This window comes from Salvelinus fontinalis, chromosome 2, assembly GCF_029448725.1.
Source record: "Salvelinus fontinalis isolate EN_2023a chromosome 2, ASM2944872v1, whole genome shotgun sequence".
In the NCBI taxonomy this organism is placed as follows: domain Eukaryota; kingdom Metazoa; phylum Chordata; class Actinopteri; order Salmoniformes; family Salmonidae; genus Salvelinus; species Salvelinus fontinalis.
In genome coordinates, this window is record NC_074666.1 from 52335434 (window position 1) to 52357261 (window position 21828).

At 45.3% G+C, this 21828-nt stretch overlaps 1 protein-coding gene across 4 annotated transcripts in view; it reads right to left on the bottom strand.

The window, feature by feature from the left end:
* Positions 1-287: 287 nt before the first annotated feature.
* LOC129820937 (folliculin-interacting protein 1-like) overlaps positions 288-21828 on the bottom strand; it is a 31264-nt gene continuing 9723 nt past the window's right edge. For 2 of the 4 annotated variants that reach the window (XM_055878073.1, XM_055878091.1), the window contains exons 2-18: positions 19985-20114; positions 17132-17281; positions 14986-15086; positions 14449-14523; positions 14193-14284; positions 12856-12939; positions 11937-12008; positions 10730-10865; positions 9980-10181; positions 8279-8364; positions 6421-6567; positions 5803-5972; positions 3538-5308; positions 3197-3362; positions 2845-3045; positions 2620-2735; positions 288-2313 (exon numbers count right to left, since the gene is read on the bottom strand). In XM_055878073.1, coding sequence (XP_055734048.1) covers positions 2235-2313; positions 2620-2735; positions 2845-3045; positions 3197-3362; positions 3538-5308; positions 5803-5972; positions 6421-6567; positions 8279-8364; positions 9980-10181; positions 10730-10865; positions 11937-12008; positions 12856-12939; positions 14193-14284; positions 14449-14523; positions 14986-15086; positions 17132-17281; positions 19985-20114 — 3778 coding nt within the window. In that variant the 3' untranslated portion in view covers positions 288-2234. The remainder of the gene's footprint in view (positions 2314-2619; positions 2736-2844; positions 3046-3196; positions 3363-3537; positions 5309-5802; positions 5973-6420; positions 6568-8278; positions 8365-9979; positions 10182-10729; positions 10866-11936; positions 12009-12855; positions 12940-14192; positions 14285-14448; positions 14524-14985; positions 15087-17131; positions 17282-19984; positions 20115-21828) is intronic. The other 2 variants (XM_055878082.1, XM_055878101.1) reach the window with 2 other exon arrangements.

Sequence of the window (21828 nt, forward strand, 5' to 3'; positions counted from 1 at the left end):
CATACCCAAGACTGTAATCGCTGCCAAAGGGTCTGAATACTAAGGTAAATGTGATGTTTGTTATGATTAATATATTAGCAAAAAATGGTTTTTGCATTGTCATTATGGGGTAGTGTGTGTAGATTGATGGGGGAAAAAACAATTTCATCCATTTTAGAATAAGGCTGTAACGTAACAAAATGTGGAAAAAGTCAAGGGGTCTGAATACTTTCCTTAGTTTGCACTGAAATTAAACATGAATTTGAAATGAAAAATGTATACTGAAAGTATTTACTGAGACACTTGCATCTATAACATTGGCATCTTTATTGCACAACATTCCCATAAAATTGGGAAAGGATAATTTGAGAAACAATTCATATTGAAATAAAATTAATATGTACAGTTTACATTAATCATTACACACCATACTAAATTATTTATTCATATATAAAGAGAAAAGTAGATATAAAGTCATACCTCCGAGAAATAATCAGGGGTTTCACAAAATGCAATAAGTACAACATATCCTGCAGTGGCCTAGCATCTTACATGATAAGCATGTAAAAAAAAATGTTTACAGCAAAATAAATTCTTCAGAAGCCCCTGATCCATTCACACTACATGTCCATTAAAGGTAGACTCAGCGATATGACGTAGATGCATTAGGTAAACAGCATAGCGGGTCAATTTCCACAACAACTAAGAGTGTTGAAGTGCGAAGCTCAACTTCTGAAGCTCAACTTCTCAGCTGTTTTTGTGCCATGGCTACCATGCTGTGAACAGCAAGAAGCGAACCTGGGCAGATACTGTGTGTGACTGTGTGAAAGCTAAGTCTTGCATCTCAATATCTCCAGTGCTGCTCTTTCGCTGAGACTCCATTGTATGGCATTCTCTCTCCAGACAAAGTACTTCAAAATCAAATGCAACATCAATTTCTTGGTTGGTAAAAATATTTGTAAAAAACAACAATAAAACTGATTTGTGGTTTCACCTCTTGCTTTTGTAAAATCAAACGCAGTGTTGTGTTTAGTTAGCCATAATTAAATATTGGAGTATAGTGTAATGAACTGATACACATATTGTTAACATATATTCCACAACTCTCCCTTTGTAGCATTCAATACAGCCGTAAACATAGTATAATGGTGGCAAAGCGATAAAAAAGTTTTAAACCGTGAAAATATTTCAGTTTGAAAATATATGTGATCATTATTTCGTTTTTTTCAACATACCGCAGTAGAAATGGGCTCTCATTGTACTCAAGAGAAATACAATATTTTTCCCATTTTCAGGAATTAAATTAACATCCCCTTTTCAATAAAGCACAGCATTGTGTTCGCACAGTTTTATTTCCTACGATTAAAAACAAAATATTTTTTCCCTCAGGCATTTCTAGTGGGTAACTATAAAAAGCAGATCTGAGGTAGTGTTGTACCTGTGATAAAGTATGTCAAAGCCACATTAAGCATTTTTCAACCTCAGCTAATAATTAAAATGACTATCGATTACCCAGATATGACCTCTAGGCCTATGTTTATAATTAGTGAAAAGATGTAGTTCATTTTCAAATGAAATCCAATGAATTATGGATCATTTAGAGAGACATTTTAGGGCAAGTACACTTGTAAACAAATACATGAAGAACACAAACATAATTGGCATAAAGTGACAATATTCTCTATGATATTTACAACAAAAAATGCATCCTATCCATCTCCGGAGTCCGTTGCTTCCTATGACCTGGTTAAAGATTGTACAGAAAAAAAGTACATGAAAAAAAAAAAACTATTTTAGTACCGCTTTCTTTATTATTCATACTCAACAGAAAATGTCTGACTTTGGCTTTCTTGTCCTTTAACAGGGTTAAAATAGTCTGGATGCAGAGGTGGGGGAAAAAACATTCAAAAAGAAGAGAACGATTTAGGGATGCCTCCTTGGCCTGGAGTTAGCCAGCAGAGCTTCAGCACTTACTAGCGGAGAGTAGACTGTGGGCTAGGCTGACCCCTTGTGGCAGTGTGTTTGTATGCCCAGTGGCAGCAACAGCAGTATCCACCGAGGTGGCCCTTTCTTCATCCCAAATGACACCATATACACAAATTATGAATAGGATGCCATTTTGGATGCACACCTTGTCCAGGAGACCCTCTCTGAGAACGTCAGCAGGGCGTTGGCGGACAGGGTCAAGCCGCCATGTTAGGCCAGGGCAGAGCACAGTATCAGTCATACTCCATCTCTGGCTTTGGTTCCATCTATTATAGCAGTATTTGGGCCACATAGGGAGAGTGAGTGCTCGCCACAGCTGCCAGCAGTGGAAGGTCACTGGACTCAATACTGAAATGATAAGAAAAGCCATACTTAGATTATTGTACATAGCTGAGCAAAAAGCCATGGGTATATTCTAACTCCGTTACTGTGAATGTTTTTCAGATGTAAATAACAAAGTGCAGTATGTTAAGAACAGAAGGAACATTGATCACAACATTTATATTTGACAATAAATGGCACCCTATCCCCTTATATAGTGCACTACTTTGGACCAGGGCACATAGGGCGCTGGTCCAAAGTAGTGCAATATATAGGGGAATAGGTGCAATTTGGAACGGAATGCCATTGTATAAGAACGGTTTAGCTGCTCACCCCAGGACCATCCCCAGCTCCTTGACGTGCACTCTAGTCTGTCCCTTCAGGTACTCTGCCAGCATTTTACTCTTGAAGTAGATCTCCTGGAGTCTGTCCTCAAGGTGCATTATGCACTGAGGAGAGTTATAATCTTGTTAGATGTTTGTGATACCGAGTAGCCAAAGTAGGGAGTACTCACACTGCTAAAAACTGCATGCTAATTTGGCATTTGTATGAACTTACAAAGTTGGGGGAGACGTTCATTTTGTAGAGCTGGTGGGTGGACTGGAGGATGCTGGACACGAGGCTGGACACCAGGACTTCCTTCCCCAGTTTGTTGTTGTCTGTCGCTCGTCTCTGGCTGCTGGCTACCTGCACTGTCCACTTATCAGTGTCTGCGATAATGCAGACAGCCTCCGCAATGGGCTCATCCAACACTGGATGCTGCAAGAAAAAAAAAATAGGAGAATACTTTGGGCTCAGACGGCTGCAGATCAGATACAGCATGTAAAGGATTAAGTGAGTTAGACTTTAGGGTCTCACGAAGCCTCACAATCCAGCTGTTTAGTGCTTGAGGTATATAGCAGTCTTTTACCTGTACAGCGTGGGCCAATTCTGACATGAGGCCCTGCCTTAACTTGTCATCGTTGGGCATCCCCTGCAGAACAAAGTCCGGCACGTTGGTCGGACAGTACCCTCCGAACAGTGACCTCCCAAAGTTGGCAATGCTCGGTTTGGAGAAATTCTCCACTAGCTTTGACCTGTTGATTTAAGACATGGCATAGATGACATCAGAACATATTCTGACACATAAGTCACAGAGGTTGAGTTGAAAACAATGTTTTTAATGTTGACATCAATACGCCTTGTAAAACTCAAGACGTATACTGTGTGAAAGTGGCCAAGCTATTGGTTCAGAGCCAGTGTGTATCTCACCCAGGGAAAGGGACCTCCACCTCCTCCTGCCACTCGTCTGGTTCCTGATCCTCTCTGTAGTAGATGTCGCTCTCGCTCTGCCTGTGGATGTCCTGCCCTGCGTCTTCGCTCTCGCTGTCCCCCAACGCACTGTCCGAACTCTCGTTCCGGGGGATCTCCCAGTCATTAAGCGGGGCCACCTTCTTTTGTTGGTCCTCTATGTTGTCCCCTTTGCGGACAATTACTGAAATCACAATGCCCTTGTCCTGCTCAGCAGAACAGCTCCTACAGGAGTCTGCCTCCGACGTGTCTGTGGAGCCACACCTACACCTGGTCTGGACGTCTGCCCCCCCTCCACCCCCACCTACCTGTCCCATAACGCCCTGTCCCGTACCCTCCTGTCCCTTAGTGCTACTGCTGCTCTGGACTCCCGAAGGGTCCAGCAGCTCTTTCTGGGTTTTGTCCGTGCCGCTCGACAACTCTAGGCGTTTCGCCACGTCATCTATAGTTCTGGTCTCGACAGGGTTGTCGTCACTGAAGTATTCGTCGAACAGCTCCGAGCACTCCTCCTCGCTGACAGGGTTCCACTGGGGCATCTTACTGGAGACGCGCATCAGAGTCTTCTCCCCCCCACCGTTGGTCTTGGTTTGGTCCGCTGATGTGCCGGTTGTGGACTTCACCCGTTGATCACCATCGTCACTGCTCCCACTCTGCTGCTGCTGTTGTTGTTGATGTTGTTTTTGTTGCAGTAGCTGTTGTAGTAGTAACTGTTGCTGCTGTAGTAGTAACTGTTGCTGCTGTTGTTGTCGTCGTAGTTTCTGTTGATGTTGTTGTTGTAGCAGCTGTTGTTGCGCTTGATGTAGTAGCTGCTGCTGCCTCTGTTTCTCCATGATGTATTTCTTGTGCTTCTTAATGTCCTCCTCCACCTTCTTCCTCCTGTTCTCGGTGTCTGACCCTGGGGACTGGGGGTCGCCGATAAGAAACAGCACTTTGGTGGCAGGCTCTTCCTGGTGGTTTGACAGAAAGGGGCCGGGTACAGGTACAGGTACGGTCTTGTCAGGGGGCTTCTTCTCCAGTGGTATCCCTGAGGAATGGAACAACTTGATGGGCATCTCCTCTGTCACCTCCTCCTGGCTGGCCTTGACCTCCAGCTCTGCCTCAGGCTCGGTCTCCAGGAGCACACAGGCTTGCTCCCCGGGGGAGGCTGAGCCCACACGCACCAGCGTCTCCAGCTTAGCATCCACACAGGAGGTCGGTGACTCCTTCAGCGGCGCGGGCTCACTATCATCCTCCGTGTGGACGATGATGGGCACAGCGTTGGTGTTGTGGCTGTGGTGGGCCAGGGCCTGCAGGACGCTGCTCTTGGAGCCTTGACTGTTCTTATTACTGTCCCCCTCATCGTCGTCCTCCTCCTCCTCCTCAGGCCCATTGCCAGCCTCAGTGTCTGTGTAGGTGCTACTCTGCAGGCTGTTGTTGCTGTCTGAGGGGTAGCTGCTGTCCTCTCGGGACTCGGGACCCTGGCTCAGATAGTCTCCGCTAGGCTTGTGCATGGTGACCAGCACATAGTCGGACTCCTCCACCTCCCCGCGCCGCAGTGAGGTAGTGATGAGGGAGCCGGGGATGACGATAGCCTCGTCCTCAGCGCTGTCCAGCATGTGGGTCTCCAGCAGCTCCGAGCAGCGGATGAAGTAAGTGAGCACGTAGAGGAGTCTCTGGACTAGCTCCTGCCTCCGACCCACCACTACCGTCCTGGACAGACGCACCGGGGAGCCGATGGCCCCGTACAAGTCACCTATAGGCACAAAACAAACACCACAGTTAACTACAGTTCATCCCAATTAACTACATATTTCAAATTCTGACTTTGTTACATATGTACAGCTACAATTCAAATGTGGTCAGAAGTGTATAACTTATTCTTTCCCTTTTACATTTGGGAGAGTGAGGGAATCAGCGTTCTGTTTGATCCTTTTCAGCCACTAGGAGGAGCTGTACACTAAAGTTGCATGTGCTAAAATGAAGCCCACTATTTGGTATTTACAGCTAGTTACTGTTAAGTATAGGAGCGTCTTTTAACAGTCGACTAAACAGAGATATTTCTGCCATGTTATTTAACATGAAGTGAGCGATGATGACTTTCATACCATTTAACAGCTTACAAAAAAAATGGATCCTGACAAATATGCATGCCACGATGGGATGGAATTTAAGGATTGTGAGCACTGGCCAGCCGATTTAGTAGACCGCGATTTCTACTAACCCAGGTAACATTCGGTCTGTCCTTACCGAGCTGGGCCCACAGTGGGTTGTAGGGGTGGGTCTTGGCCAGCATATCCACGCTCTGAGAGGAGTGTTTCTCCAGAAAGATCTTGATGGGCGGCTGTCCGTTGGGCATGACGGTGGGCACCCAGGCCAGGTGGTTGGTGAGGATGGCTGTGAGGAGGGCAGGGAGGAACCTGGGAGAAGAGGAAGAGAGAATTATTTAGTGCTCTACTTTTGACCATGGTTCATAGGGCTCTGGTCAAAAGTAGTGCACTACATAGGGAATAGGGTAACATTTTGGACACAGTCACCGTCTACCGCTTCCACTCTCTGTCTGACTCATTTTTCTCAATCTCCACCCCCTCTGCAGCCTCGTGTTTCCCCTCTTCTCGAACTCATGATCATTCCCGAGATACATCATAGTGGTCACTGGTCAGTCTAAATCACGTGGCAGTAGACTACTGCATCCTAATACAGTGAGTTCTATGGATGTCTTGCTACATTGGCAAATGATTAAGCTTGGTTTTGTAACCTCGACAAAAACAAGCTAAAGATTGGCAGGGATTCCTGACTTTTCAGCTCGTTCACTATTGCACACATACAGCACTCACATACAGAAACAGACAGACAGGAGCACTCAACTGGTTCTTTGAAGCCTGCTCCATAAGCAGGGAGAGCTCCCTCATGAACTGTCCACAGAGCTGGTTCTTCTCGGGGGCTCCAGACATCATGGTGAGCCAAACGGGCTCGGCCACGCGGGGCATGGTGTAAAGGTTGACGATGGTCGTCCTGGAGAGGGGGAGGGAGAAACACAAGCCATCATTGTCTCGGGGTGAACAAGAGGGCCACAGTTCTCAGTCCAGGCCTTGCTTACAAGGGAGACCCTCTGAGGCAATTCAGCGTCTGGAAATTTCACAGCGGGAAGCAGTCCAGAGTTTTACACAGAACTGAGGGCATCTCTGAGGATGGAGGAATGTGCGGCATTATAGTTTTAGATCCCAGATGTTTGCTGATGAGCAGGGGAAACAAGTAGTGTAACTATCGAACAACAGCTATAGGTAATAGGAAGGAGATGACAAGTAGTGAGGAGATCGATGATTTGTAAAAGGTCTTTCCCTGAATGAAATTCACAGAAACTAAAAGATGAACACAAATAACATATAGGCATATTGTGTCTCCTTTTACAACAGTAGTGTTGTTAAACATCAGATTTTAGTTTCAACTGACTGGGATCATTTTGACACACTGCTAGGAAATATGCAGACATCGCGTAACTAATAACCCTTCAACCCCACTCTACCTTAATGTTATTATTCAACGAACACATAAATCCAGAACCTTTTGCTAAAGTTCATCACAGCAACACTTCTCAGCCGCTATTGTGAAGTACCCTATTAAAAGCCCATGGCGTGGGTAGTGAGGTTTTTCCCTGACGTGGGGAAGCCAGCCCATGGTCTAGCCTTACGGCCGTCTGACCAGCTGTCCAGGTGAACTTTAAGGCACCGACGGACGTGAAGGAACGTCAAGTCGACTGGACATTTATAAAACCGACTGAGTCTAAGTTTATACTTCATTCATTCCATGCGACCTCAATACCACTGTTGTGCGGGCAGAGCATTTTAAGTCCGTCAAAGAACGAAGAGACTTTTGATTGGTTTTTATCATATCCCAATCCTACAAAATATACAATTGGCATCGTATGTGTGTTTCCATGTTGCTTCCGTGGGTATGGGTGTGCATTATATCAGACTGCGTCAATTTACACCTGACTTCGTCATCAAGCAGCATTTCTTCCATTTTACGCCATTATGTTTCCATGACCTCAGAGACCTAAAGGTCAAACACAAATAGCAACTATATTGGCCTTCCTGCTGATGGCACTGACATTATTTACTCTTCTGGTAGCCCGGACACTGTCTGAGGGAGATCGTGTTTCCTCAGCGCGGGGGCTTGGGTTGCCATGGCACAGCGCCAGCAGGCATATGACTGCAGCAACGGGAAGCCTTCACACTGTGCTCAACACGTCTCTCTCCCTCCCCTCCCACCGCGTCAGTGGCTCTGCAGCAGGGGATTTCCCAGCATGCACTGGGAGCAGCAGGGATGTAGCTGGCCTGTCGTCACCGTGTGCGAGTGTGGACAGGACAGGTAGGGACTGCATGCTCCCTCTCTGCTTACAGTGCAGATTATTAATGAGCTTATTTTGGCCGTGCTTGTGAGAACACCCTGTGGGGACGCTGCCCAATGTTAGGAAGGTCAGAAGCTATCTACGTCACACTAACTTAAACTAAGGCATGGATTAATGATCTACTGCTCTCCGACACTGTATATTTCCTTTTATGTAACATATATCAAAAAGTCCCTATGGCAACCAATTATGCCTCCACCTGTCCTCCCTCCTTGCCCAGGCTCCTAGGTAACAAGCTAAGGGATTTGCCTCTGCTACATTGTCAGTGTGGTTTGCTTCAGTCTCAGTAAACACATGACAGTAACAGTAACTCACCTGAATTCATTGAGGCCATCCACCATGCGGCTGTAAGCCAGAGCCCTCTGACTGGCATCAGCTGATCGCCGGCTCATTTTCATGGCCTTGTAAATGAGAACAGAGGCATGTTTAGAGGCATGTACTTAGAGAGGGAGAAGATAGAGCAGGGACCCCCCCTGAGACTACACACACTGACAAGAACAGAGACTGGATACAGTGCCTTCAGAAAGTGTTCACACCCTTTTACTTTTTCCACAGTGTTGTGTTGCATAGTGGTATTAAAAATGATTTGTCATTTTTTGTCAACGATCTACACAAAAAAACTCTAATGTCAAAGTAGAAGAACAATTTTAACATTTGTAAAACATTTATGAAAAATAAAACACTAATATATCTTGATTAGATAAAAATTCATACAAGAATTCATTCAATTCATACATTAATACATGTTAGAATCACTTTTGGCAGCGATAACAGCTGTGAGTCTTTCTGGGTAAGTCTCAAAGAGCTTTCCACACCTGGATTGTGAAAGATTTGCCCATTATTCTTTCAAAAATAATTTTTCTTGTTGATCATTGCTAGATAACTAGGTTTTGCCATAGATTTTCAAGCAGATTTAAGTCAAAACTGTAACTCGGCCACACAGAAAAATTCACTGTCTTCTTGGTAAACGATTCCAGTATAGATTTGGCCTTGTGTTTTAGGGTATTGTCCTGTTGAAATGTGAATTAATCTCCCAGTGTCTGTTGGAAAGCAGACTGAACCCGGTTTTCCTCTTGGATTTTGCCTGTGAAAAACTCTCCAGTCCTTAACGATTACAAGCATACCCATAACATGATACAGCCCCCACTATATGAATAGCGGTACTCAGTAATGTATTGTATTGGATTTGCCCCACACACTTTGTATTCAGCACAAAAATAAAACTGTTTTAAAAAGTCACCATTTGCCTCAGCTGTTTCTTCATCTCCGGCAACTAAGTAAGGAAGGACGCCTGTATTTTTGTAGTGACTGGGTGTATTGATACGCCATCCAAAGTGTAATTAATCATTTCACTAGTCTCAATGGAATGTTCAGTCTTATTTTGTTTTACCCATCTACCCATAGGTGCCCTTCTTTGCAAGGTGGGGTACAGGTGGGTGGGATACAGAGATGAGGCAGTCATTCAAAAATCATGTTAAAACTATTATTGCACATAGTCAGTCCATGCAACTTATTACGTTAAGCACATTTTAGGCTTGTCATAACAAAGGGTCTGAATACTTAAGACTCAAGACATATCAGCTTTTTATTTTTGAATAATTTGTCAATTTCAAAAAACATAATTCCCCTTTGACATTATGGGATATTGTGTGTAGGCCAGTGAGAAAAACTCTCACTTTAATCCATTTTAAAGTCAGACTGTGACAACAAAATGTGGGAAAAAGGGGTGTGAATACTTTCTGAAGGCACTGTAAAAAAAAAAAAAAACAGCCACAAAAAAAACACACATGGCGCTGACAGATCTAACAGAAGTTGAGATTTAACACAAGATGGTTTTTACTTTTCCATCTCAGGCCCACATACATTGTATATGTTTAACACACTGAGCAAGTCTGATTGAAAGCCTCCCGCTCTCCGTTCACAACATATCATTTTGTATATCTACCATCACTGTCAAATATGCCAGGGAGACTTCTCCACACACCGACAACAATATCTATGGGAGCAGGTCCTCACCTGTTCAATGGCACTTTTGAGTTTGTTCATGTGGCTCTCGAAGAGGGGGAAGTGGGAGAAGAAGAAGTCCTGGAACTTGCTGTTCTCCTCCTCGTCCTGGGAGAGGAGGAAGATGACGCCGATGGCTATCTTCTTCTTTCTCGCCACGCCCAAGCTAGGACCTCCGCTCTCGTCCGACATGTTAAAGCTCTCCTCCACAGACCTGGGGCAGGGGGAAAAAAACAGACATAAATTCTACGGGGGACACAGAGACATCGTGACTATGAAGTGAACGCCAGTATTCTTAACAGGCAAATGTCAAAGGAGAGAGGTAAAGGATGCCTTGACATAAGATCTCAACCTGGAAAAGGGGGAGAACAATAGACAATAGTACTCACTCACTAATCAGGATAGATAGAACACCAAGAGTAGTTGATACTCTTCAACAGGGACAACTCCCAGAATAAACGATACGATGGAATACCTAAATGTAATTTGGAACTGGTCATGTACTATTAAGCCAACACCCAGTGACAGTGCGTTTGGTGTCCTGTAATTGATAGGTGTAGATAGAATTCAGGGAGGGGCCAGTGGTCCCACACAGTATTATGATCCTCCAGTCCAGTCATTTGTATATACAGTAGCGATGCCTGCTGGAATTTGAGGAAGTCATCAGGGGCTCCACTTCACATGGGCGTTCGAGAGGCCCAGGTGGGGGGTGGGGGACACCAGAAGGGGAATGTGTGTCATTGTGTTGAGCTGCTGTCTCACCATCTTGGGAAGACCCCGTTTTCCAGACTGGTGGTCTGGCTGCGGAGCCAGCGTCTCTGGTAGCTACTGGCCTGGCTGCTGGTGAGGGAGGAGCCCGGGGAGGGGAACGGAGTGATCAAGAGACTGCTCAGAGACGCTGTGGAGGGAGGGAGGCATGGATAGAGCGAGTAAGAGAAGAGGAATGACAAAGGGGAAAATGGGAGTAACAGAGAGCCATAGAAGTGTAGAGAGCAAAAGAGAGGAGTTGAGGAATGAGAAAGGAGAGAACAAAAGGAGAGAATAGAAGAGAGGGGGAGGGTAACAGAGAAAAGAGGGAGAGTGAGTCAGTCAGGAAGGTTACTCATACACAACAGAACAGGGGAAACTCACATAGCAGACGTCTGCACTGCATTCGTTCAGCTTCCCACAGCCCTCCCTGAATATTACAGCATGGCTGTATCACCTCACAGTCACAAGGAAAGCTGACCCAATACCAGGCACCACGTAGGCATAGATCAATGGAGGCATGCCAAATGTTTGTGATTGAGGACTAGGGAGGTGTATGGGTGTAGGAGAAGGGGAGCTTTTTGTGTGTGTGTGTGTGTGTGGTAGAGGGGACCAAATTAGAACCTCATTTACTAGTACAAGGTTTTGGGAGGTGCTATATTTAAGCATCTGCCTGTGACGTGGGTGGTTGACAGAAAGTGAGATTCCTCTCATGCTGGCAATGCCAGGGCTGGGGGTCAGTTTCCACTGCACAGGATTTTCCAGCATCTCTCTCTCCTCCACACCCCCATGAAGGATGGCTACATGGTGGCAGTGGGGGTCAATGAATGGAAAAAAAAAGGGTGGCCGTTAACATCTGTGCCATGCCTCCATTAGAAAGGCCCTGGTCAAACGTAGTGCACTGTGTAGGGCACATGGTGCCATTTGGGATGCAGCCATGGTGACACTATCAATCCAGTTTGACCTTGAAGAGAAAGAAATGCTGTGTGGAGCTGACTGGTCTACAGCCGTGACCCAGAGGAAGGTGGCTTCATCTAAACCCATTAGTTGTAAGAGCACTCTTGTTTAGAGATGGTTCAGCGAGAGAGGACACACCAGTGAGGTGAATCTAGTACTAAAAGCCAGTAACCGAGGCGCAGCATCTCAGAGAGACATATAAGGCTTCGGATCAGTGCAGGGTGTCTAGCAAGGCTAATCCTGGATTTAGTTTAATAGGCATTACCTGATCTGGCGATTCCACTGTCTCTCTCGTCGTACAGGTTTCTGCCCGGCATATCCATGGGGTTACTGTGACCTGCAGGAGAGAGAGAGAGGGAGAGAGAGAAGGGGAAAGACTGAGAAACAGACCAGGTCAACTCGGCCCACTGAGGAGCGCAAGCCGGGAGGGGTGCCAGTGCTTTACCCACCACCGCTCTCAAAGCAAGGGGCAACCTTCGCTACCACAGAACATTAATTTCCCAATGACCAAGTCCACCAATTACATACCGCCACAGTGCAAGACACTTGCTACAGGGCCCTCTACTAGGGTACTGTGGTTTGTGTTCATTCTAACCCCACTCGGTGTTGAAGCAGGTGCAGCAGCAGTAGCATCGGAGATACACAACAAACAACATGTACGTTCGCAGAGGTTTACCTCGGCGTGAACACAATAGGCTAAATGACAAAGGGAAAGTTCACGCCATAGTTTACGAGTGCAGAAAAATGTGGTGGCCAAGGCATTGTGGTGGCCAAGGCATTGTTTAGTGTGGTGCTGTTGATATGATTTACGGTCAAAACAACACAAGCTTTGCTGCAACGCGCCGTTGCCCCCCGCCCACCGTGGCCTGCACCTTATGAACATTCCACTATAGCATAGCTAGGGAGCAACATGCCGTGCCACCTAGCAGTGGCTTACAGAGGGTCACAAGGAGGCTATTTATACGTAAATCACCACAAGGGGAGAGGTTTCGGCGGTTCAGAGAAGGAGGGAGGAAAAGAAGGAGGGAGGATGGAGTGGTTATGGTTCAGAGGGTAGGAGGGAGTGAGGAAAGTGAGGGGTACAACAACCATAAAGCAGATATTGATCATGCCCCGTAATACACTTGCTGACACATGCGACGTACGTACACATGCATGCAACTGCACACAAGCACATCGCAAACCTGAAAAGAAAGAGGCACTCTTGATGAGGCGGAGAGGGCCCTGCTCAGAGAAGGCCCGCCGCGGGCTGCAGAGCTGAGATAAACCTGCGCAGCACAAAACGGACAGGGAGAAGAGACAAAACAAAACCGGACATGAACCACTGTTAGTAGAGAAGCAGGAGGCCGACTACCATGTAGGCACTCTAACCCCGACGGAGAGACAGACAACCTGGAGCAGTCCGGGACCACAATGTGACCACAACGGAACCGCAACGTCCGTCGGATATATTTAGTTGCCACGGAGAGTAGTCGGTCAGGTGGACCAAGATCCCGCACAGAAAATACAACCTCACAGCGAAATACTTTTTAGAAAACATTCCGAAATTGTAGAGGAGAGTGTATTTTCTGTGGGGATGACAGAGAGAAAACAAGAGATGAATTTGCCAAAATATCTGTGTTTGCATCATAAATCTCTAGAGGCACAGGCTCCAGTGGAGAACTCTTGGCAAATTCAACTCAGCCTGTTTTAAACTGTCCTGAAATGGACGTTCAAGGAAAGGGAACAAACAGTTTGCCTGGAGAATACACATCAATTCAGGTAAAGTCAATTTACATGTGACACACGTAAAAAGAGAGCCAGTGTCTGATAAAGATTTGCAACACAGATCACATACAGTTAACTGCCCAAATAAAGGAAACACTTGAGGAAATGAGGGATACTAAGTATATTGAAAGCAGGTGCTTCCACACAATTGTGGTTCCTGAGTTAATTAAGCAATTAACATTCAAATCAGTCTTAGGGTAATGTATAAAAATGCCAAGTGGCCCATTCATTTTGGCTACCATAGAAGAAGAGTTCTCAGTGACTTTGAAAGAGGGGTCTCAAAGGAGCATAGGGGTTTTCAAGGGTGTGTCTGTGTCTCAAGTCACCAGATCGCAACCCAATTTAACAGGTATGGGAGGTTCTGGAGCGGTGCCCGAGACTGTTTTCCATCGCCATCAACAAAACACCAAATTATGGAACTTCTTGTGGAAGAATGGTGTCGCATCCCTCCAATGGAGTTCCAGACACTTGCAGAATCTATGCCAAGGCGCAGTGAAGCTGTTCTGGCGGCGGCCCAACGCCCTATTAAGACACTTTATGTTGGCGTTTCCTTTATTTTGGAAGTTACCTGTGTCTATGCATGGATAAAACGATAAACAAAGACATGATAGATAAACGGAGATAAACAAAACAGTGCTTCAGCACAACCAAAATAAAATAAAACCCATAGGTGTCGATATGAACAGTATACATCCATTCATGTGTGAGACATTGTAGGTGCCAGACCAGTCAGTTGTACTGTGGTTGTGGTTACCTATGTTCCCCAGTAGACCGTTGGCCACAGTGTTCTGATCCGGCCTCAGAGCGTTGGGGTCCTGACCGATGAACTCCAGGCTGTCTTGCAGTCTGCCAGGAGCACACAGACAATGGCACAGGTTCAAAGGGCATCAGTAGAAGAGATCGAGATAGATGGAGCGAGTATAGAAAGAGGAGGAAGAGAAAGACAGGAGAGAGAGAGAGAAAGACAGGAGAGAGACAGATACATGAGGGAAGGTGGTAGTAGGGCTTACGTGTTAAGGCTGCCATAGACACTGCTCCCTGTTCGGGCTGTAAACACTTTACTCAACATCAGCTGATGGGGCGACCTGTAAACAGACAAGGGAGAAAGGGCGAGAAAAATAGGGGGGGGGGGGGGGGGGGGGGGGGGGGTCGGGGGGGGAATTCATGATGACTTGGTGCTCCTGACGTGTGATGTACAGTACCAGTCAAAAGTTTGAACTCATTCAATGGTTTTCCTTTACTTTCACAAGTTTCTACATTGTGGAATAATATTGAGGACATGCCAAGAGTGTGCAAAGCTGTCATCAAGGCAAAAGGTGGTTACTTTGACGAATCTAAAATCTAAAATTTATTGTGATTTGTTTAAAACTTTTTTGGCTACTACATGATTCCATATGTGTTATTTGATAGTTATGTCTTCACTATTATTACACTATTCAATAATGACAACACATCAAGACAGCTGCTGTGTACATTTCTTAGAGCTCCAGTTCAAAGTGCTGTGGGACACAATCTCCCCCCCCCCCCCCCCCCCGCCTGGATCTCACCGTATCTGATGGATTTTGAGTGTGGAGCCCTTGTAGCTCATGGCCACAGAGCCAAACATCATCTCCCCCAACATGTTGGCGTCAGAGGAGCACCGTGACCCCTGAGAGACAGGAGAGGAGAAGGGGAGAGAGGGAAAGGAGAACAGAGAGGGCGAGTAAATTGCATGGTTTTCTGCAGTCAAGACTGAAACATAATACATTGGATTGACATTAAAGTCTGAAAGGCATTTATTTTTTTGTTGCCCAAAAACTTTGCTCACTTGCCCTCAAATGTAAATGAGCTATTCATGCAGAGAACCATATATTGCCTGCCTTTCACCAACACATAGGGGACAAATAAGAAATTATCCGTAAAACAATTCTCAGAGCAGGCTCAACTTGCATGACTGCCATAAATGGTCTGCCTTTCACTCAAATGGGGAGGAACCAGAAATATCAGTTGTAGGCTACTGGAAGTCGTTGCAGTTTGGTTATTTTCGCAATCACACACACCTTAGCCAAATACATTTAAAATTCAGTTTCATAATTCCTGACATTTAATCCTAGTAAAAATGCCCTATTTTAGGTCAGTTAGGATCACCACTTTATTTTAAGAATGAAATGTCACAATAATAGTAGAATGATTTATTTAAACTTTTATTTCATCCATCACATCCCAGTGGGTCAGAAGTTTACATACACTAAATTAGTATTTGGTAGCATTGCCATTACATTGTTTAACTTAGGTCAAACGTTTTGGGTAGCTGTCCACAAGCTTCCCACAATAAGTTGGGTGCATTTTGGCCCATTCCTCCTGACAGAGCTGGTGTAACTGAGTCAGGTTTGTATACCTCCTTGCTCACACATGCTTTTTCAGTTCTGCCCACAGAGTGGCTTTGTGATGGCCACTCCAATACCTTGATTTTGTTGTCCTTAAGCCATTTACCACAACTTTGGAAGTATGCTTGGGGTCATTGTCCATTTGGAAGACCCATTACCGACCAAGCTTTAAATTCCTGACTGATGTCTCGAGATATTGCGTCAATATATCCACATAATTTTCCTCCTCATGATGCCATCTATTTTGTGAAGTGCACCAGTGGCTTCTGCAGCAAAGCACCCCCACAACATGATGCTGCCACCACCATGCTTCAAACCGTAGTCTGGATTTTTTATGGCGGTTTCGGAGCAGTGGCTTCTTCCTTGCTGAGCGGCCTTTCAGGTTATGTCGATATAGGACTCGTTTTACTATGAATATAGATACTTTTGTACCCGTTTCCTCCAGCATCTTCACAAGGTCCTTTGCTGTTGTTCTGGGATTGATTTGCACTTTTCGCATCAAAGTACGTTCATCTCTAGGAGACAGAACCCGTCTCCTTCCTGAGCGGTATGACGGCTGCGTAAATTGCTCCCAAGGATGAACCAGACTTGTGGAGGTCTAGTTTGAGGTCTTGGCTGATTTCTTTTGATTTTCTCATGATGTCAAGCAAAGAGGCACTGAGTTTGAAAGTAGGCCTTGAAATACATCCACAGGTACAACTCCAATTGACTCAAATTATGTCAATTAGCCTATCAGAAGCTTCTAAAGGCATGACATCATTCGAATTTTCCAGGCTGTTTAAAGGCACAGTCAACTTAGTGTTTGTAAACTTCTGACCCACTGGAATTGTGATAGTGAATTATAAGTGAAATAATCTCTGTAAACAATTGTTGGGAAAATTACCTTTGTCATGCACAAAGTAGCTGTCCTAACCGACTTGCCAAAAATATAGTTTGTTAACAAGAAATTTGTGGAGCGGTTGAAAAACGGGTTTTATTGACTCCAATCTAAGTATATGTAAACTTCCGACTTCAACTGTATGTATGTATATAAAAAAACATATATGTCCATGAGTGACTGTTCAGTTTACTTGCCTCAGGCAATAGGGAAACCCTTTATGTCAAACTATTAGGGTTCAAGCCAGTGTCTTTTGATCATGAAATAGCTCTCAGTGGTATGCTTTGAGGAGCTGTGGCCCATCTATCCAAACAGCGCGTGAGGTGTCAGAGGGACCATTCTTACCCATAGAGATGTACTAGAGAGTTAAATCTCCTTTCCAATGGTGTTTCGCCAGCCAAAACAGGCTTCGAGTCAAGTACGCCTCTCTGTCCAACAGTATGTTCTCACCTGGAAACGCAGGCCCTGTTCCCTGGGTTCGCGGGGCTCGGAGGCGCAGGAGGAGGAGCTGTCTAGAGAGCTGGAGCTGCCCCCTGTAGGCCTCAGCTGGCAGCACTTCCCAAACACCTTCATCTGGGCCTCACTACTGCACATCTTCTGCTGGGGGAGGACCAAACAAATAATACATTTATATATATACACACACACAAAATTATGTGGACACCTCTTCAAATTAGTAGATTCTGCTATTTCAGCCATACCTGTTGCTGACGGGTGTATAAAATCAAGTCATAAAATGTTTGCCCTGCTAGAAATGTCAGTGCTGTTATTGCGAAGTGGAAACGTCTAGGAACAACAACGGCTCAGCCGCAACATGGCAGGCCACACAAGCTCACAGAACGTGACCGCCGAGTGCTGAAGCGTGTAAAAATCGCCTGTCCACGATTGCAACGCTCACTACCGAGTTCCAAATTGCCTCTGGAAGCAACGTCAGCACAATAACTGTTCGTTGGGAGCTTCATGAAATGGGGTTGCATGGCCGAGCAGCTGAACAAAAGCCTAAGATCACCATGCGCAAAGCCAAGCGTCGGCTGGAGTGGTGTAAAGTTCGTCGCCATTGGACTCTGGAGTAGTGGAAACGCGTTCTCTGGAGTGATGAATCACGCATCACCATCTGGTAGTCCGATGGACGAATCTGGGTTGGCGGATGCCAGGAGAACACTTCCTTCCTCAATGTCAACTGTAAAGTTTGGTGGAGGAATAATGGCTGTTTTTCATGGTTCAGGCCCCTTAGTTCCAGTGAAGGGAAATCTTAACGCTACAGCATACAATGATATTCCAGATGATTCTGTGCTTCCAACTTTGTGGCAACAGTTTAAGGAAGGCATTTTCCTCCTTCAGCATGACAATGCTCCTTTGCACAAAGCGAGGGCCATAAAGAAATGGTTTGTCGATATCAGTGTGAAAGAACATGACTGGCCTGCACAGAGACCTGACCTCAAACACCTTTGGGATGAATTGGAACGCAGACTGCGAGCCAGGCCTAATCGCCCAACATCAGTGCCTGACCTCACTAATGTTCTTGTGGCTAAATGGAAGCAAGTCCCCGCAGCAATGCCCCAACATCTAGTGGAAAGCCTTCCCAGAAGAGTGGAGGCTGTTATAGCAGCAATGTTCCAACATCTAGTGGAAAGCCTTCCCAGAAGAGTGGAGGCTGTTATAGCAGCAAAGGTTGGGACCAACTCCATATTAATGGCCATGATTTTAGAATGAGATGTTTGAGCAGGTGTCCACATACTTTTGGTCATGTAATGTATGTAGTACAAGAATTAGGCCCTGGTCCTTTGAGTTTCTCGCATACACCCCCCCCTCCCAAAAAAAACAACACTAGTATTTGTCATGGCCTATCACATAAATAAGAAGCATACTGCCTCTGTCTTAGGTTTGATGAGCTTCTGACTGATCTTTAAACATAAACGCTGGATATCTTTTGCACAGAGGGCACATTTATAGGAATTGTCTGACAGTATAGTTACACATAGACACACCCGGATGGAATTCAATAGTTTAGCGGTACAATCTTTCCCCCAAAAAATATGCACGTAGAGCGACAAAAATGTTCTTCTGTTCATGTTTGAATGATTGATGTTTATAGACATACATTGCTTAAATAATGATAATAACAAATACAGTGCATCGAGGGATTTCCTAAGAAACCAAAGTGTTAGTAACATTAAATGTAAATAAAACATTTTTTTAAATCAAGCCTTTATCAAAGCTTTATCTCGTATTCCTACGCAAACACAACCAACAAAGAGGCTTTCTGTATCTCACGAAATGAGATTGATGTCAGAGCATTCGACGTTATTTCTGTTCGTCTTAAATCCATACAGATTAAAACACAAATCTTATCCCCCCCCCCATGTGATGTGACTTAATTTGTCAGCAGAGAATGGCACCCTATTATACTGGACTGCGTGTGTTGCTTTGCTTTAGTAATGGCTCACATCAAACAAATGTCTCGCCACACCCTGATAGAGTACACAAAGGCTTGGTACATGTGAGTGCCTGTCATATGACTTCCTCAGGAACTCGTGAGCTGGAGCTGCAACCGCACTCTTGCTCTCCCTCCCTCCCTCCCCCTCCCTCTCTGCAGCACCCACTCCCTCCCCCTCTCGCACTCACTCACTGCTCACCCTCTTTCTAGCTTGTACAACCTCGTTACTCCCCCTCCCTCCCTCTCAAGCTAACTCACTCACTCTAACTTGCTCTCCACCTCTCTAGGGAGAAACAATATCCTCAGGCAAAAAACCATCATGTGACAGGGGTCACACAGGAGCAAACTAAACCTTAATCATGCTGCAGAATGCATTGAATGGCAATGACTAACATAGTACCCACACTTGTTGCATAGACAGGGCTAGCTAATTGTGGCCCTTATCCAATAAACTCATATTGCTTTTTAATACAAACATTTACAATAGGTTGTTAAAGTAAATACACATGCTCTATTTGGACACAAGGGTGATACAGGTCAAGCAGTTGGGGTGTTGTCAACACCAAAGTACATTGCAGCAACCCATGACAGCGCAATGCCAAAAGGGCTGAAGATGTGTGATAGAGACTCAGACTGGTCATGTGAGTCTGGAGGAATGTTTACACATCGGTGGCGGGTGTCAGCTGATGCTATTATTATTGGAGATAAGAGGTCCAGTTCAAACCGGTCAAGCCCTCTCTAATACAGCCACAGGAGCTTTAGACAGCATTACCCATTTCCCCCACACTATGGTGTACAGCCTCATAAAACATCTTCCCCAGACAAGACACATCGCCCCCCATATCCCTCACCAAAGTGTCACTCACCAAGGCAGGGGCTTCCTCTGCACTCCTCTTTTTGGCACTGGAGTCGAAGAGGACATTTCTCCCCCGTCGCTCACAGTCTTGGTACACTATCAATCTGATCTGGCTAGGGTCCAGCTGTGGGGATGACCAGCTAGAGAAAAAGAGAGAAAGAGAGATGGGGGGGGCAAGCATGAAGCATATGAGCATGCTGGCACTACTAGCAATGAATGTAGACCTGTTACTCAAACTATCAAACTGACTCCCAAAATATCAGCAGCACGTTAAGACAGACATTCCCCAGTCAGACCTGTCTTCAACCAGTCAGAATACCAGAACCAAGCAGAGGTCCATAATGGCCCAGGTAAACTCCATCAAATAAAGGTGGACTGACAGTTGGTTAATAAGTCCTCTTATTAGGACCTTTCGGTCGGTGGGCCTCCCCGTCGTGCCATTGCGGCCATTCCTCCCCTCATTCTGCCGCCTCCCCGATGGGGAGCAGAGACAGCTATGGCCACCCCCCAGCCTCCACCACAGGGCCTGTTCGGTTTGGAGGGCCGTAAAAAAAAAGTGATGGACAGACAGACGAAACAGAGGAGGATTTTTCTCAAATCTGAGGGATGGGAAGCAGGGAGTGGATAGGCCTATTTCTAGCTGTTTATTGGAGAGTCTGTGAGGGGTCCTCTTAAATGCCACTGTTTTGAGGGGGGTGAGGGAGCTTAGCTGTCCTAACTCCCTGTCAATACCATTAGTCACAGCCCACTGGTATTTGTGTTCTCTGCATTACTGTGGTCCTTCAGGGCCAGGGATGTGTACTGGTCTGGGCTAAGTGCGTGTGTGTGACATGCTGTTTACCAAAACATTGGTGTCAGTCACAGTATAACCTACATACCTAATTCACTTGGGGGGGGGGGGGGTTAGTTCTTAAGCCTCTAATCTAAAGGAACTTTTAATCAAGTTATCCATTGCTCATCTCAAGTCATTTGATAATTTATATCGTTGGTATTAGGGGCTTGGGTGGTACACTATATATATATATATATACACACACACACACACACAAAACACACACACCGCATCCCGGAGTATTTTGCTTAAGTTTAATACATTTGAATATTTACAGATACTTTTTAAGTAAATACTTGCAGTCAACTTGTGCAGTACCTCAGAAGATAAAGAAGATAGTGTTCTTCATTTCACCTGTCACCATTTTTTATTAGAAGGCTTACCTGTAGTCCCCAGGTAAGTCCTCACGTGTGGTTTGTGTACAAGCACACGACGAAAGACCGGAGCCTTGTTTGTCACCCACTGTTGTGCTGCACGCGCCAGGTGATCTAGTTACAGTATGGAATTCACAACTAAATGTTTGCCAGCCAGGTATCTTATTACTATTAAGTTAACGGTCTAAAATATGCCAAATTTTCCGCAGTTGTGCATTTGGTTTGCTAATTTAGTAGCTAGTTAGCTATCTAGCTAAGTGGTTAGCTACAGTACTTCCAAAATCAAGCTTTGCTTGGTAACAGCAGAGAATCCGCTCCTGGACCAAGAGCCTTGCTGTTTAATATTTGTTTTGTATGTGCAGCTAACTTTGAGTAGCATTTTTTAGTTACTTGTATAGTTTAAGTCAGAAACTATACAATGTTAGCAATGCCTTTTTTGAATTTAGTTAGCATTCTCTACGGGATTTTACATGTACTTGTTAGCATTGATAACCTTCGGATTAGAGCCTCGGTGGGGTTGAAAACAGTGTCCCTTGTGTTCAACGCCAATATTACCGAATATCCCAGTGTGGTACAAGGTTGGTAGGAAAGTATGACACTGGATACTGCCCAAGCCTAGCTCGTATGACATTGGCCGAACATAACGTC